This window comes from Trifolium pratense, linkage group LG4, assembly GCF_020283565.1.
Source record: "Trifolium pratense cultivar HEN17-A07 linkage group LG4, ARS_RC_1.1, whole genome shotgun sequence".
Taxonomy (NCBI): domain Eukaryota; kingdom Viridiplantae; phylum Streptophyta; class Magnoliopsida; order Fabales; family Fabaceae; genus Trifolium; species Trifolium pratense.
In genome coordinates this window covers 5,382,882-5,400,752 of record NC_060062.1, presented here as the reverse complement: position 1 = coordinate 5,400,752, position 17,871 = coordinate 5,382,882, and the positions used below count along the sequence as shown (strand labels likewise).

Here is a 17,871-nt window from a genome sequence, read left to right as displayed (position 1 = left end):
ATTGCCTCTACATAGATAAAGGAAATGGTAACACATGTTTTGAAGGTGTGGAAAGGAAAGAACAACATAAGTTTATAGAGTGTGTAAACCAGACAACATTCTAAAACTTATATTAACACAACAACAGCATCATGGGATTTGGTCATATCCTGATTTTTTTTTTCTTTTTTTTTTGGTGGGGATAAAAATTCTTTCATCAACAAATAACCTATGTGCAACATACATAACCATTTTTAGTTTTCATTTCTCTGTAAATATTGTTATACATAGGGCTGATCAATATTTCCTAGGCCCGTCAAATCACTGATATAATACAACATTTGAAACTTGTAATAACTTACACTCCCAAATTTTCAATATGATGCTACATATCCTACAATTTTCCTTCTAATCAAGATGAAACTAATAACCTTCATCCATGCAAGAGCATATGCCTCCCTTGAAATGGTGAAACCGCTCAGCCTCTCTGACAGAAATCTCTCTACGTACCTCCTTCGAGATAAATTTGACAGTGTTATGACAACTTTGACACATATACAGATTCTTAGTTACCGAAACAGGCATTCCAGGAGCTGAATTAATAAGTCCAAATGCAACGGCCAATCTCTCACTGTGTCCACAAAATATATCGGCCTTAGAAGCATTGATTATATCTATAGGAGTCTCACTTTCTGATCCTTGAATACCAGCTTCCTTCATTTTCTCATAAAATCTCTCCAAAAGTGCATTTATTTCCTTAATTTGAGGATGAAAGTTATCACCACTGAGAAAAGCGTGCACTGTGCCCTTGTTTTCCACCCAGCTGCATCCAGGATCTACTATTATACTGTTCTGTCGCATCATTTGTCTGACTTCTGCAACTTTGTCCCATATGTTGTTGTCAGCGTATAGATTTGACAAAAGAAAGTAATAGCCAGCTCCTGCTGTACCATCTTGAAAGATTTTTCTGGCAGCAAGTTCTCCAAGTTCAACACGGCGGTGGATCCTGCATGCATTTAATAAGGCTCCCCAAACTCCATGGTCTGGTTTCATTGGCATTTTCTGTATGAATTCATAAGCGCCATCCAAGTTTCCAGCGCGGCCCAATAAATCAACCACACAAGCGTAGTGTTTCAGATTAGGTTTAATAGAGTACCTATATTTCATGCTGTTGAAATATTCCAAGCCTTCAGCTACCATACCAGATCTGCTGCAAGCACATAATATAGATAGAAATGTAATTTCATCAGGAATGACATTTGACCCTACCATTCTTTGAAAAAGCTCAGTAGCAAGTGTTCCTTTCCCTTGCTCAGCGTATCCTGTAAGCAAAATGTTCCATGTGGAAACATTTTGATCACACGAGAAAAATTGTTTCCATGCATATTTCATTCTTCCACACCTTACATACATGTCCAAGATTGCATTAGGCACAAAACCGTTGTAACTTACTCCAGTTCTCAATGCATGAGCATGGATCTCTTTTCCACATGTCAAAGCTCCTATGCTAGCACATGCGGATAGGACACAAACTAAACTAACCGAGTTCGGCTTTTGTGTGCGCATCATCTCCTTAAAGAAAAACAAAGCGTCAAAACATCGGTTGTTGATCTTGAGGCCAAGGATGATAGATGTCCAAGATATAATATCCTTGAAGCAAATTGAGTGGAAAACTTCTAAAGCTTTGTCAATGCATTTACACTTGGCATACATGTCAATTAGTGCGTTTGCAACTTTAGTATAAAAAATGAGCCCCGTCTTCTTGGCCACCTCATGAAGGTTTGTCCCCATATCTAAATCGCACAAACAAGAACAAGCAGAAAGTACAACCGCAATGGTGACTTCATCTGGAACGATACCATCTGCTTCCATCATTTTATACGTCTCGAGAGCCTTCTGATGTATCAAGTTTTTCTCATAACCTGATATCATTGCAGTCCACGATACAACATCTCTACATTCTGTTCGAGAAAAGACTTCTTCAGCTTCCTCAACAAGTCCGACAGATGAGTACATCTGTATCAATGAATTATGAACCGAAGGTTCTCTTGAGAACTCGGTTCTGATAACATAACCGTGAATCTCTCTCCCCAATCTCTCATCACCTATAAGCTCACATGCAGTAATCACACTTGTCATAGTAATCAAATCCGGCTCAATCGGAAGCTCAATCATCCTACAAAACAATCTCAACCCCTCCAAACACTCTCCATTTTCAAAACACCCAGAAATCATCGCATTCCACGAAATCCTATCTTTTTTAGGCATTTTATCAAACACCAACCTAGCAGCATGAATATCACCACATTTCACATACATAGTTATCAATGAATTAACAACATCAATATCCGACTCAAACCCAAATCTCAAAACATGAACATGAATCTCTTTCCCCTTAACCAAATCAGGAACACCACCACAAGTCCTCAAAACACAAGGAAAAGTATACATATCAGGCCTAAAACCAACCCACAACATCCTATCATAAAGATTCAAAGCCTTATAAAAAAATCCACCTTTAGCATAACCACCAACCAAAACATTCCAAGTAAACAAATTCCTCTCAGGCATTTTAGCAAACACATACCAAGCATCAACCAAATTCCCAAACCTAACAAACATACTCATAAGTGCATTTCCAAGCTTAAGACTCAAATGGGTCATCATAAAAGATTTCCTAATATAAGAATAAACCTTAGAACCATGTTTTCTATCTCTTTTCCACTCACATAAACGTACCAAAGCAATATATGAATCTTCTTCAACTGAAACTTTAAGCTCATGCATAGTTTCTAAGTAACTCATAGCACTATCTAAGTTCCAAATAAGACATAGTTGACAAATATGAGAATTTGGGTTGTTGCTACTAATTGAGGAAGTGGTTGTGTTGGTGGATGAATTTGAGATGCAAAAGTGTTTAAGGGTTTTGGTGGAAGTGAAAGTGAAAGTTTTGAGCTTTGTGTTGATGAAGGTGGTTGGAATAATGGGGTGGTGGCGTCTTTGAGGATGATGGAATTGAGAGGGTTTAGCAAAAGATGCCATTGGAGCATGTGATGTCAGGGTTTAAGGATGAATCAAGTGAATTGTGTTGTAGTGTAAAAATGTAGTATGTCTATGTTTCAGTTTCTTATCCATAAATAACTTGTTATCTTGTCTTAATTTGAATGTTGTCTTAATCACATGCTTCGAATATTTACTATCTATCCCCTTGCTAATTCTAGCCAGTAATCACTTCATAATCTTACAATAGAATTTCAATGAACTACTGTATTACTATTAGTTTATTATTTAATGGAAATTCTCACTCAAAAATAATTCGCATTCATATATATATATACTCCCTCCGTCTTAATATATTAGACTTACTTTGACTGAATTTATTATTTATTTATCTTATTTTAACCGTATTTTATTAATAATATATAGATGTAAATATTATCATATAATATCTCATTTGATTTGTTTTGATGAATATTTTTAAAATATCAAATTTTTATAATTTAAACTAATAGACAATTAAATATATTAGTGATCAAAATTATGCATTGGCATGCGTACAATAGTCAATCAGATCTTATATTTTGGAATAGAGAGAGTATATAATATAATATAGTTACAAAAAATTCAATTATTTGATTTAAAGAGTCACAAAAATTATAAATAAAAACCAATTATTTAATTTAAATTAAACGACATATAAAGGAATAGGCCAAATGCGGAATCTTTTAAGTTTCGCATTTGTAACAGTTAGGTCCTTTAAGTTTTTCAGGTAACAAATATGTTCTTTAAGTTTCTAATTTGTTGCACCGTTACGCTTCCAGTTATCATTTGTTACAAAAATGTGTTGCTCCGTTACTTTTCCAGTTACCCGGTACGTAGCCGGTACCGGTACTCAGTCTAAAATGGAGTACCCATGCAACATAGAAATTAAGTATCTTCGATGTTTAACTGTAAAGACTAATCTTTCGAGTTTTATGAGACTTAAATGAGTGATAAACTCTTCTTAAAAGTTAAAATTGTTGTATGTCCAAATCAAATATCAAACGAACTTAAAATTTTAGTTTTCTTTCGAGTTTTATGAGACTTAAATGAGTGATAAACTCTTTTTAAGAGTTAAAATTATTGTATATCCAAATCAAATATGGAACGAACTTAAAATTTTAGTTTTTTTTCCAAATGTTTACTTCAAATCATTTATTTTTGGTTTACAATGTTGCCAATGAAAATCGAACCTAAGACCTCATGCATATTACCCAAATCCTTCACTACTAGATCAAACCTGATAGCTTAACTTAAAACTTTAGTTAAGTTAAACTAGTCATTTTTTTCTTCCTTCTTACCAATAATATAAACTAGTATTTATTTATTCAACAAAAAAAAAAACTAGTATTTATTTATAGTTTTATCATTTTTTTTTGTTTACAATGAGATGAGATCGAACCTAGGACCTATAATGTACTACCAAAACCTCTCATTACTAGACGAAACCTAGTGTCTTAGTTTTATCATTTATTATCCAATCAAATACTAACATAATTATTTTTTTTAAAATGTGTTACATATATTTAAAAAGGATAGTTTTGATGTAATTATCATTTAAACTATTTTTTAAAAGGATAATGTTAATTTGTACCCTCAATGGCACATGTTAAGGAAGCAAATATAGAAAGAGCATTGTTATTTATCACGACACATTTTCTCCCGAATCTCTCACGAACAACACACGTCATTGTCAATTGCCAATGAAATTAAAGATTTTAGCTGAAATCACGGAAGCAGTCAATTACCACTATGAAAATCATTGTTATTCTATTTTTATTTCTTAATAAATTAAATAAATATAAAATCAATCTCGACAAGTCCCCAAAGCCTTGACATCCATGTACTCTGTTTTGCTCACAAATGGTAAGTGAGCCACAGTATCAAAATCTAAAATAAAAGTTCAGCTGAAATTTTTTTTGAGAGCTATTGGTAAACATTTCAAAGCAAAACTGTGACCTTTTGAGAGCTTAACAGTATCCAATCCAATGGAAGCTTTTGCAAACCAAACATAATTCCATCATTGTCTGTATGGAGATTTTTGTTAGTGGCCAACTGAAAATCAATTGATTCAATTCACAATGGAAAGTTATCCAATTTACACAGCCAGCAAGGTAAAAGACGGCAACGCCAAACAACGGTAAAGCAACGAAGACGGTAATGAAAAAGGCCAGCGATGATGTGATATCAGATATTCAGACACACAATGGAGATGAGAGAAACAACAGTGTAAGATTTGATTTTGGAAAATAAATATTTCCAATCGCAGAAGAGGCAGAGTTGTTGTTGTTGGGACGGTGGAAGTCTGGAAGATGAAGGTGAGCGAGAAAAACGGAACTGAATAAATTGTTGAATAAAATAAAATAAAATAAAATAATGCGAGTGTGATGAGCTGTGAATGACAGGTCATTCGGTAGGCTTTCGTGAAGGAAGTTTTCGCTACAACTAGCATTTCCCATATAAAAATTATGTCTGGAAATTTGTGCATTTTTATTTTTATGCATTAAATTTATTACATTATTAAGTGCAATATTTCTATATTAGGATACCTTATCATGTGTCCGTGGGGCACACGTAACATAACCCAACAAAATTCTATCATACTCCCTCCATCCTTAATTATAATTAAAAGTTATTTTTTCAAATTCATTGAATAATTAATGTATCTAACTTGTATTATAGACCATATACATCAGTTTTTGAATAAATCTAAAAATTACATTGTTGCTTATAATTAAGGATGAGTAGTAATTTTTATTGAAAAAAGCTGTTTTTTTTTTTAAGCATGAAAAAAGCTGCCTGTCTACAAACTAGTAGTACTTCGTAATAGCCAACGATGTCGTTTCGTTGTTATGGACTGTCGTGGTCCTTTGACCCCATAGAAATAGTGAAGAATGGGTGGAAATATAAAAGACAAGAATCATTAAATTACAAAAAAACAATTGCAGGTGTAATAATTCAAAATTTTGAAAAATTATTCTTGATATTTTCTTTTATTTTAAATGAAATAGTAAATTTTTAATAGGATTTAATTACTAGTTTCCTAAAGAAATGTTTTAGTTGATATATATGCACTTTTTTCTTTTTTTTGGTACAACCTATCATTATTATACTCCTTTATTATAATAAAATATATAATAATAAATATAATTAAGTATATGCAGAAAAATAATTTTTTTTACAAACTACTAATTATCATGATAATTTATTATAAAATTTTTAAAACACCTGAGGACATATATACAATTATTTTATATTAATTGTTTTTGAAATAATTATTAGATACACTGTTAAAAAATATTAACACATGCATTAAGTACATTTGTTAAAAATCTCAAAAATGGTAAATATCTTTTTTAGGCAATAATAAATATTTATTATAGAAGTTAATATTTACAATTTTAAGAAATTAAATATTAAATTTATAAGATATAATTTATACTATTAATTTCTTAATACAAGTATCTTTTGAAAAAGGACAAATATTAATATTTTCCTAATGTAAAATTGTTTGATTTTTTTTTATGGAAAATAGTAGCAATAATAAATGAATGTCACATGTGTTTTTAGGAGTACTAAATTGCTTTAACAGTACATGTCATCATGTCAATCTGATGAATGAATATTTTTCTTCATACACAATCATTTCCTTTTCTTTCATCATTTTTCTTCTTTTGTTTATATCTTCCTTTCTGGGTTTTTCATCTCAATCCTTTCTCTTCAACAAAGTTCCAATTTTTAATCTCAACTCACCAACCCTTTTCAATGCTCAAACCTTCTTCAAAACTAGCAACAACAAAAAGGTTTCAACTTTAATTTTGGGTCTGTCAATTTCTTCAAAGCATGATCTTGGGTTTTTGTTTTATTTTTCTTTTCTTCTTCAAGCTCTTCTATCACCTACTTTGATCTAAATATCTGATTTTTCTCTTTTTTTTTCTATTCAATATAGTTTTTTTGTTCTTCATGTTTTTGTTTTTTTTGAGTAGTTTTGATTGGGGACTTTGTGAAACTTGAAAAAGTTTAGTTTTTGCTTGTTGGGTCTTGAAAAAATTTAGATTTTGCTTGTTGGGTCTTGAAAAAGTTTAGTTTTTGCTTGTTGGGTCTTGTCTATTTGAGTTTTTACTTGAGATATGCATGTTGGGATTTTGAGCTATTTAGAAGAAAATGGCTTTAGAGGAAATTCATTGTTGGAGTTTAGGAGAAATTATTGGATCCTTTATTGACCTTTTTCTAGCTTATGTATTACTATGTGGAGCAACTATTGCTTTCTTTGCTTCCAATTTGTTTAGGTTTTTTGGACTTCTTTTGCTATGTCCTTGTAAAGGGATTTGTGGTTATAGGAATAGCAAATATTGTTTTCATAAGGTATTGTTTGAATGGCCTTTAAAGAAGATATGTTCCATTCAAGTAATGGCGGCGCAAAGGTTTCCTTTTGATTTGGTTTGGGTGAAGAAGGGTCATTCTTTAGACAATACCAATGACAACAAAAATGTTGTTGATGTTAATGAGAAAATATGTTATAATAATGATGGGATTGTCGAATTGGAAGATGAGAGTTCGTGTTCAGGTCCGCGTTTGCTTTCGTTAATAGATAGGGAAAGCGTGTGTGATGCTAAGGGAAAGAGGATCGTGAGTTTGAAACGTAGGTCTGGATTTCGGCGTAAGAAGAGGGGTAGTTATGATTGTGGAAAGAATGATTCGGTTATTCGTTGTGATAATTTCCAATCTGATGTTGCATTCACTTCATGCTTGCCTTGTGATGGAAGCAGTAGTATAACTAAAGATAGATCCAGTCAGAGGTTAAATCCTGCTTCAGCGAAAGAAGTTAGTGTGCACTGTAAGTGAGAAATCTTCGAACTAGTTATCGATCTTTCAATGATTTTGTAAAGATCTTGTATTATTCATCATAGGAATTTCTAGTGTTCGTATATATGCTACATAGTATATTAGCTCCCATATGTCACTATACTAGTATTTAAAACCTGTGTTGCACGGGGAGAAAATCGTCGAAAGAATATTCATTAGTTACGATTACAATTTATTGTGTTTAGTTATTGCGTAACAACGCTTAACAGTAAATCAAAGGTTGCACAAGCTGCCAAGGACCGAGCATCTTGTGATTAAATCGTTAAATGATTTTACTTAGGTTTCAAACGGTCACTGCACTGCTAGTTTTAGAATTGATAGAGAGAGATAGGGGAAAATGAATTTGGAATCTTGAAAAATGCAGTTTCTATTTTCTAATTATTTATTAAGAGAACATCAAGCTCTGGTTATATACTACAATTATGCGTGTTACACAAGTCTTAACAGTTCTAGACTTCAGTATTAAACTAATGACAGAAATTAACAGTATAACAGAACTATGTATTACATGCGTGCGTAACCTAAGCACAAGTTGAATCTCATTTTCTTATTGAAAACTGTTTTACATTTCACTGTACTTTTTGTTTTTTTTTATATGTATATTGGATATTAGCTTTTAGTTTTAACTTGCTTATTTTTCAACCTTATTATTTAGACAATGAAGATGACCGAACTTGCCATGACATGGACGAAAAAACCTGTCACAGTTATGAATTTATTGCATCGATGGTTGATAGTCCGCGACAGGAAATATATTCATCCTTTTTGGAGCACTACACAAGTACTGCACAAGCCAATGTTCAGATTGTTGGAAATGAAGACAAGCGTATCAAGATGTTGGAAAATGCGCTCGAAGAAGAGAAAGCTGCTTATGCTTCTCTTTATCTAGAGCTAGAGAAGGAGAGAGCTGCAGCTGCTTCTGCTGCTGATGAAGCCATGGCTATGATATCACGTCTGCAAGAGGAGAAAGCGTCGATGGAAATGGAAATGAGACAATACGAGAGGATAATTGAAGAAAGAGTTGCTTATGATGAAGAAGAGATGAATATTATGCAAGAGATTCTTATAAGAAGGGAAAAGGAGAATTTCTTTTTGGAAAAGGAACTTGAAAGTTATAGGCAAATGGGTCTGACAGAAAGTTACGAGTCAAATTCGAAGTCGGCGGAGGTGCGGCTTAATGAATGGAAATTAAAGTCACCGCTTTCATTTGAAACATATGATGAGCCACCACGAACAGAAAGCGCCGTATCGAATGTTAAGAAAGAGCAGGAGAAAAACAACGAACACAAGGGTCAAGTGTGTTATGATACTGAGTCTGATGTTCTTGACGTCCATGTAATTGATGACAACACAAAACATACAGAAAAGGAAATTGAAAATTTAATTAGCTCTTCGTATAGTACTCTTTCAGATAAACCGACAAATACACTCCTTGATTTTGGAAGTTGTCCATGCACGAGCAATACCGAGAGTGATAACAATATCAAGGACTCAAAATGCAAATCTCTGCCTTTCGATTCTGATAGTGATTCGTTGTTTTCGGTTCATAATGAAAAGGTAAGGATTGACAATGAGATTGAAATTCTTGGAGAAAGACTGAGGACGGTGCAACATGAAAAAGAAAAATTGACTTTGTTTGCAGAGAAAGGAGAAAATGAAAAAGGTCAGTTGAAGCTTTTGGAGGAGATAGCAAACCGTCTTCAACAAATTAAACACTTAAGGAACCCTTCACGCGGGGCATCCTTGCCACCGTCATGGCCTAAGGTATAACTTCCATCTTGTTTTCTTCCGCCATTTAGTTATGTGCAACAATTCTTAGTCGTAAATCTCGTGATCATATGTTGTTGTTGATAAAGATTCATGTGATGATTGTATCTGTAATTCATTCTAGTATGTTTTAACTTTTAATGCTTCTGTTAAGTGAGAGCAAAAACAAATGTGTTTGAATATGACACGAATCCACAAATACAAATTCCATTTGTGGACAAAATCACAGATAGTGAATTGTAATTATAGTTGATGTAAAACCTAGCTTGATAGTAGAGCTCTCTAGAAAGTTACCGATTTCAATTTCTTTTCAGCTTAGCTTCCTTGCATATTATGTTTGTACCTCTTTCTTAAATTTATGTTTGTCTAAGCTCAATGCTATTAAGGGCATGTTTGGATTGATTTATTTAAGTTTATCTACTGACATAAGCATTGGTGAGACTGTTTGTGAGAGCTTATGACATGTCTAATAGCTGTTTTAAACTTATTTCCATAAGCTCTTCAGGATAGTTATATGAAAACAATTTAACTTTATGTTATCTTTTGTTATAGAAATATATTATACAGAAACACCTATATGATAAGCATATACATTTTAATCAAGTTGTTTCTTGTATATAATAATTTCTCAAAATATATTAGTTGATGCTAATTCATCAATACAAGATACTAAATTCATGGTATGTTGCTTAATGACCTATGTAGCACCAACAAGCATATACATTTTAATTAAGTTGTTTCTTGTATATAATAATTTCTTAAAATATATTAGTTGATGCGAATTCATCAATACAAGATACTAAATTCATGTATGTTGCTTAATGACCTATGTAGCACCAACACCGCAGATTGATGCTTATCAAAAAAAAAAAAAAGAAACACCGCAGATTGATGGTGTGTATGATGTCCGACATGCGTTAATGTCTGACTTCGACACATGTCATTACATTCAATTATTTTTATTTTCTTAAGTTATCATAGGTGTCTATGTGATTGTGTCTATGCTTCATAGTTAATGACCAATGTGTTATTTTTCAGGTGAGCGATCGGAAAAGACGCTGTCAAAGTGTGTCTTGGGAGACATGTGAAAGCTGCTAAATCATGTAGAAGTTTTTTTTAATTGTCACGAGGTTTGTGCCTTGGTCTTCATAGCCAATCATTCTTGGCAACTTGTAAATCACCTGTCAAATACCTCTTGTAGTCCCTAGAATTCATCACTCCTTCCTTGACCTTGTTGTATATTTGAGAACATTTTTAGTATTGTAAATGGATGTTGTGTCATCATAGTAACTTGTCTCAATTTGTTGCCTCTGCCTTTTTGTTGAAAAGCATGGAAGGAGTAGGTGTTGAACACCCCACCTAACTCCAATTTCCGTTGTTTGTTAGGGTAAAATTGTGGAAATGGATTACATGCAGTCGCTAGCTAGGTGCAGTCATGCAGTTGTAGAGTTTATAGCCGTCCGATGTTGATTGGACGGTCTAAATCAGGACCATTCAATCTTAATTAGACGATCCTTAGTGTCTGACTGCGTGACTATAGGGCCATTTTGACTGCATCCTATCCGAGTCCGTAATAATTGTACTTGCAACTGCTATTGTGCATGTGTCTGTATAAATATATGATTAATATGATTATAAAAAAAAATAAAAATTATCACTTATAATACAAATGATCACTTTTATATTGTTAAGTAGTTGTCAGTAGGACAAGTTGTGCCATAGTTTGTTGATTAATAATTAAAGTTTTAGAATTTTGTCCTGCAGCTTTATAATTGTCATGGCCTCTTACAAATCAAACACTTTGTTTTGTTTAATTTCTCACTCTTATGCAAATCAAACAAATTTGTCAAAAGTCTCTTAGTTTTTGTGTGCAACTGAATATCGCTTGAAAGAAAAGAACTACTAAATAAATCATTAACTAACTTTCAAATTCAACACTATAGAACACCAACACAGGAGTCGACTCATATATTATCACATCTTATTAAAGTTTATTCCAAAATATAAGAGTTTTACATATTATTTTATACCTCACAATACTAGACTAAAACCAACAAACAAACTTATTAACCAAATTAATTTGCTTAACATAACAAACACAAACTATAAACCAACTGAACCATGCTATGCAACCTTGACTTCACTTGTTTTCACAACTTTAAACCGTGGTCCGCAACCTAAATTTCTACACCAATATAAAGATATCACATGCCTCCACAACAACATCGCAACCGCGCAATTTCATTCGAATGTGTCCTTAATTTCCTGCAATATCAAGGATCACGATTCAGCCATAAGCGTAATGCCACCACAATTCAAAACCGTAATTATTTTCAAGACATGGATTTCCTCCACCTATTAGGAGTCCTACCTTTAACATTCACCAACCTAGTTTTCATATCAGAAGTAGCAGCTGGTGTCTGTCTACCAAACTCAATCTGAGCATCACCATCAACACCTTCACCTCTTCTCTCAACAGCACAATCTCCTTTACCAAAACCATGCACACCAAACCTCTTACTCCACTTAAAAAACCCTTTCTTCTTTTCAACCATTCTCTCCATCTGAACTTGCATTGCATTACACTGACTTTGCAGCCTATGAACATCTTCCCTCAATTTCTTTATCTCAATCTGTTGAGCATTCATTTCGCGCTTTGATAAACACCTTGCTGTTGGAGCTGCTTCGAGTCCAAACCCATTTGTTGGACTTCTTGTTATGCTCATTATGGATCCACTCCAATCCATGTTATGATTGTTGTTGTGTCTGTTGAGCTTTGTTTGTTCTGAGAGAAGGACTTGAATTACTGCTCTTACCGGGAATCGTTCGTTTTGTGCTGCATGAAGTGATGCCTCTTGTGTTAGTTTCCTGCAATCTATTAGCCTGCATAGACCTTTTCTTTCTTGCTTTGATACACTTGGATGTGCCTGTTACAAAAAAAGCCACAGTTAGTTTGTTCTGTTATTAATACTAGTGTGCATACGGATACTGTATTCGTCAGTATTAAGGAGTCTAGAGTTCGATTCGTGATGGTAACTAACAAGTCCCCGAAGGTGTAGCCTAATAATATGAGTTGAGACTTAGAAAGTGTAATAAAGAAGGAGATTCAAAGTTCAATCGGCTCTGATACCATCTTTGATTTTTATAGTGTCTAACTCATCCTTACAAAACCACCTTGTAAGGTGAGGATTGTCTCTTCTTTATAAACACATATTTAGGCCATCTCGCAATCGATGTGGGGCTTCTTAACATTTTCCTCTCCCATCTAACAAATTAACCATAACATTTGCATATGAAAAAACAATTAGTAACTTCAAAGATGAAAGAAAACATACTTTTAGGTAAGTATCAATGGCTCTATACAAACCATCATCAGTAGCTCTAGCATGACTTGGAAGAGCAGCAGCAAGAGTAACAAACTCATCCAAACTCAAATTAGCATCAACAGCAGCTTCAGCAAGATAAGAATCAACCAACTTAGCAACTTTAACCAAAGCAGCACCACTTTTAGCACCTTCATTATCCAAACTAACAAACCTCTTAACAAGCCTAATAACAAGCTCAAAATCCAAAAGTGTCCCACAAGTATGACTAAAAGATGGAATAACAAGTTCTTTCAAACAAGCTTGATCTAATTGCCATGAAATTCTCTTCTCAAGCTCTTGTCTATAACTTCCATCAACACCAACCATGTTAGCAGTTCTCAATAGCCTAAGAAGAAAGTTACATGGAATTGAATCTTTTTCTGGTGGTAGAACATTAACTAAGGTTTCTACAAAGAACCTTTTCTTCATCCATGAAGCTGTTACACTCTCAGGTGACGATTCTTCAAATTGTGTTAGACCCTTTTGATCAGCTATGTCAGGTAGCCATTTGGATGCATAGTGTGTGATAATGGAACCGATTAAATCAGCTCGAACGCCTTTTGCTTTGATTCCAGAAAGTGTTTTCACAAAGTAATCCATGTCTAGGATACATGCGTCATCGAACCAGCATTCGGAGGAGAAATTTGATGGTGATTTTGGTTGGAAATTGGATTGGTCTGTGTAGGATAGGTTCTTCATTTCTGTAAGTAGCTCAAGTAAAGTAGTGGAACAATTGGTTTGTGTTTTATCTGTTTTAGACATATTTGCAACTTTGCATTATAAAGTATATGCTAAAAAAGTTACATATTTATATGGATTAGTAACTATACATTAGCAGTATAAAAAACTTTCACACTCATTGAATGATATTTCACTATGCAGATATTTGATGACATCTTTTAGAAAAAGATATAACAAAGTTACATCATGATGAAGTACAATTGGAGGATTGGGGTTATCTGCGGTTAGAAAATAGTAAATGTAGTGCAATCGGCTATATAAAGACCGTCAGATTAAGATTGAATGGTCCAAAATTTAAGCTTGAATTTTTTATTTATAAACAATTAAAATTGGACTATAAAATCTAGATCGCTTGATCTTGATTAGACAGTTTAGATGCATTGATTGCATGCAATTAGACTGCACTGAATACAAATCCACAATTGGATAATTGTGTAGAACTATTTTAGACACTAGTGCATAGTCATAAAACTCTATTTATAAGATGCATATAAAATACGATGTTCCTACCAACTGAACTGTATCCTTATGGGACAATAGTTACTTGTAGACTTATAGTTAACTTTGGAATTCCCATTTATATGATGAAATTGATAAGATTTATTCTTTTGTCATTGTGAAAATATTACTAAGCAAGAATTGAAGGTAGGAATGAAGAAGATATCATAGATAAGGTATGTTGGTGAGTAGAGGAAAATGACCACTCATAAGAATACCGTTTATTCATTCTCTATGAAAAGACAAACATAGCATATATCTCCATGTCTTCCTATGTCATGTAGTGTATATATGAAGAACAAAATTAATTATTGCACTCTAAAACTTGAAAGGAACTTGAAACAGACTCATTTGTTCTTTCCTTATCTCATGTATTGATTAAAGAATTTGGTGTTTGTTACATTTATTACATTTTCATAATACTATAAAAAGAATCCAATAAAGATAATAAGCAAAGGGACAGTGAAAATTTGTTTGTTGTAATTTATAGGACCATGTTATATATTACTACATTGCATATACTTGTGATATTGGATTTGTCACTTTTGTAATGATGATGATGGAATGGAAGATACAGCTAGACACTAGAAGGAAGGATCAAACACTATCCCTCAATATATGTTACCTTGAAAGGGATATTTTTTTGTTTTTGTTTCTCACCACCGGTTGAATCTGGTTCGGGGGTCAATTTTGGCATCAAGTGGTTCCAGTCCCCTCCCGATCACGGTTCAATCCCCCGCAACTGCAATCGGGAGGGAGCTGGAACCACTTGATGTCAGAAGTGACCCCGAACCAGATTAAACTTGTGGTAAAAGTAAAAAAATAATGAACAATTAGACCAAACAATGAACTTTTTTTTTTTTGACAGAAACAATGAACAATTTCTATTGAACCAAACAACACTATATTTCATAAAAAGTTGATTTTCATAGATATATATCAATACAAACAATGAATAATTTCTATTTTCTTTTCCAAAAAACAAGTCAACTATTACTTACGATATGCAATTCGACTTTTTTATGATCAATTTTGTATTTTTTATTACTTAATTTTTTGTATAAAATATATATTTTTTGTTTAATTTATATATTATAATTTTTTTAATGATCCCCCGAATTTTATTTCCTAGTTCCGCCACTGCTACCAATCAATTTAAACGATATGTATCAACATCACAAATAGGCTAACAAAAGAGAGAAAAATGATTTGAGCTAATTGCATGATAGAAGATAATCTTATTTGATGTGTATAATGTGGATACCACTTTCATAACTACATTAAAGTAGTTTAATTCATTCATCGAGTTAAACTCAATCTCCATTTATGTAAGCATTTCTTTGTTACATTCAACCCTTAGAAGATTGATGTAACGTCCTTATGAAAAGAAAAAAAAAGGAAAATATCCAAAAAAAAAAAAAGAAGCAATTTCACTTGTGAAGCGGACAAATGAAACATGAATATATGGTGCCCTGCATTTATTATCTGAGTATTATTAGATGTAAGGAACAATTGGGGGTCTATTAAATTTGTCAGTGCATTTTTTTTATTTAATTTTTTTTTTATATATTCATGAGGGTTTAAAGTCCGAAAAGAGAGACTACAAAGAGATCAATCTAGGGGTAGTAATCCCCAAATTGTCTTCTAACATAACGCTACTAAGAAAATACGGACAAATGTAATAAAATAAAATATCTCGCCCAAGCAAACATTCAACATTCGCTAATGCATCTGCACACTTGTTCATTTCTCTATATGGATGAGAAATTTCAATGTCCCTATCCAAATCCAATAACTTCCAAAATTACAGCAATTGTTTCTCATGTCAAACAATGGAATTTTCTAAATTTGAACACTTGCTCTACAGATGCTAAATTAATGTTCAGCTCTACCTTCTTAAATCTCATTGTTCTAATGCATCTCAAGCCTTCAAGAACTCTCCACAGTTTCATCACGAATGCAATACATCTACCAATATTCTTTGCATAGCCTCGAATCCACTCACCTTGACTTCCCGGTATCACTCCCTCACAACCTGCCATTTCATTCGATCTGCAAGCCCCATCAGTATTGAGCTTGATAAAACCTTCTTTACGAGCGTTCCACTCAATCATAGCAATTTCTGAGTTTTCTCTGCCATCACACGATTCAATTAGGGATATTTTTCTTCATTTAATTAGGGATATTTTTGTGAGAATTTAATTAATACACATTGAACTTTAAAAATAGTCTTATAAAATGAGACAACAAAATTTTAGAAAAATATCTTATATATTGATACCGTGGTAGCAGATTTTTATGCATAATTTTATTTGAGATGTACATGATACTAGTAATGAATGATGATACACTTTTTTGTTGAAATTTAAACTTTGGTTTGTCACATTACAAGAGTTTCTCCCTTTCGCTCCTCGTTATTTAATTTTTAACAAAAAAATATCTTTATTATTATTACTCTCATTCTCATATCTATTTTTTTATTTTCATAATGTAAAATTCAACCTTCTATATATCTAAGACTATCTAATAAATTTTCTTGTCCCTTTTTTATAAATTTTTCTTTAAATACATGATGCATAATTTTCTCTACTAATAATTGGAGGATGATTTTAAAAAAAATAATGAATTTAATACAAATGTTATATTTGAAATTTATGTATGGGTAAATCTTTGAAATTTATGTATTTACGTTTGAGTAAACCGCTAAATTTATTCTGACTTTGTATGGTGCTTTTGAATAGGTGTCTTTGACTATAAATATTTCAAAATTATCTCTAACTATAAAATTTTACTCATATTGTTGTTTTTAAAAATATGCTAGGGACTAAATTAATAATAAGTTCTTGACCAAAAAATTAATAATTAGATAAACTCATAGACAAATTGATAATAAGTGTTAAAGTGTAAGGACCATATTGATAATAAATGGTTAAATATAGCAACCAACTTGATAGGTTAATAGAGTTGAGAACTTTTTTGAAATAATCATAAAATTAGATATTTATCTGAAAGTGTCCTACAAAATAAAAGACTAATTTATTGGTTTACTCATTAGAGTTTATGATACACATTTTTAAACAAAATGTGTTTTAATTTTTAGAATAGAAAAACATCAGGGTATATGCACCAAAAAAAAAAAAACATCGGGGTACAATGGAAAAACTTTTTCCACCTACCAACATGACTTTGGAAACGTTCAAAATAAAATTAAAAAAAAAAAAAAGACTTTGGAAAACACTAATTTTGTGTATTTAGTGTATTTAAAAAACACTTCTGTGCAATTTAGGCCATTCAAATATACAATTATAAAAACATAATAAGATGTTTTCTCTTCCCCTCCCATGAATCTTTTATACCTCCCAATATTCCAATTTTGCCCTTGCAGAAAAATTTGGTTCGCAGAAACCGAATTTTTTCTAGTGCAAATTCAGAGTAAATTTCGATTTTTAGAAACCGAAATTTGTTTTCAAGGCAAAAAAAAACTTCGGTTTCTACGAACCGAAGTTTTTTCAAGGGCAAAATTGGAAATTCAACGGGGATAAAAGATTTATGGGGGGTGGGGAGAGAAAATATCACATAATAATTTCTTTAGTAGTTAAGGTGGCTTGAAAAGTAG

At 32.5% G+C, this 17,871-nt stretch overlaps 3 protein-coding genes across 5 annotated transcripts; 1 reads left to right on the top strand and 2 right to left on the bottom strand.

The window, feature by feature from the left end:
• Positions 1–213: 213 nt before the first annotated feature.
• LOC123921584 (pentatricopeptide repeat-containing protein At1g15510, chloroplastic) lies at positions 214–3,232 on the bottom strand. Its single transcript, XM_045974186.1, has one exon. It carries the CDS (start codon positions 3,019–3,021, stop codon positions 403–405), a length of 2,619 nt encoding a protein of 872 aa, XP_045830142.1. The 5' UTR covers positions 3,022–3,232; the 3' UTR covers positions 214–402.
• Positions 3,233–6,551: 3,319 nt separating this feature from the next.
• On the top strand, positions 6,552–10,937 carry LOC123921583 (probable myosin-binding protein 5). Of its 2 annotated transcripts, XM_045974185.1 has the most exons (4): positions 6,621–7,087; positions 7,119–7,855; positions 8,540–9,648; positions 10,690–10,937. In XM_045974185.1, the coding sequence occupies exons 2-4, from the start codon at positions 7,183–7,185 to the stop codon at positions 10,747–10,749; spliced, it is 1,842 nt and encodes a 613-aa protein (XP_045830141.1). In that variant the 5' UTR covers positions 6,621–7,087; positions 7,119–7,182; the 3' UTR covers positions 10,750–10,937. The 2 variants fall into 2 exon arrangements, with proteins under 2 accessions (XP_045830140.1, XP_045830141.1); XM_045974184.1 differs by having other exon boundaries at positions 6,552–7,855.
• A 678-nt stretch (positions 10,938–11,615) lies between these two features.
• Positions 11,616–14,384, bottom strand: LOC123921582 (root phototropism protein 3-like). 2 transcript variants are annotated; one of them, XM_045974182.1, is made up of 3 exons: positions 12,987–14,384; positions 12,023–12,578; positions 11,616–11,916 (listed from the first exon to the last, which is right to left on the bottom strand). In XM_045974182.1, exons 1-3 carry the CDS (start codon positions 13,776–13,778, stop codon positions 11,909–11,911), a joined length of 1,356 nt encoding a protein of 451 aa, XP_045830138.1. In that variant the 5' UTR covers positions 13,779–14,384; the 3' UTR covers positions 11,616–11,908. The 2 variants fall into 2 exon arrangements, with proteins under 2 accessions (XP_045830138.1, XP_045830137.1); XM_045974181.1 differs by having other exon boundaries at positions 11,616–12,578; positions 12,987–13,978.
• Between the last annotated feature and the right edge of the window lie 3,487 nt (positions 14,385–17,871).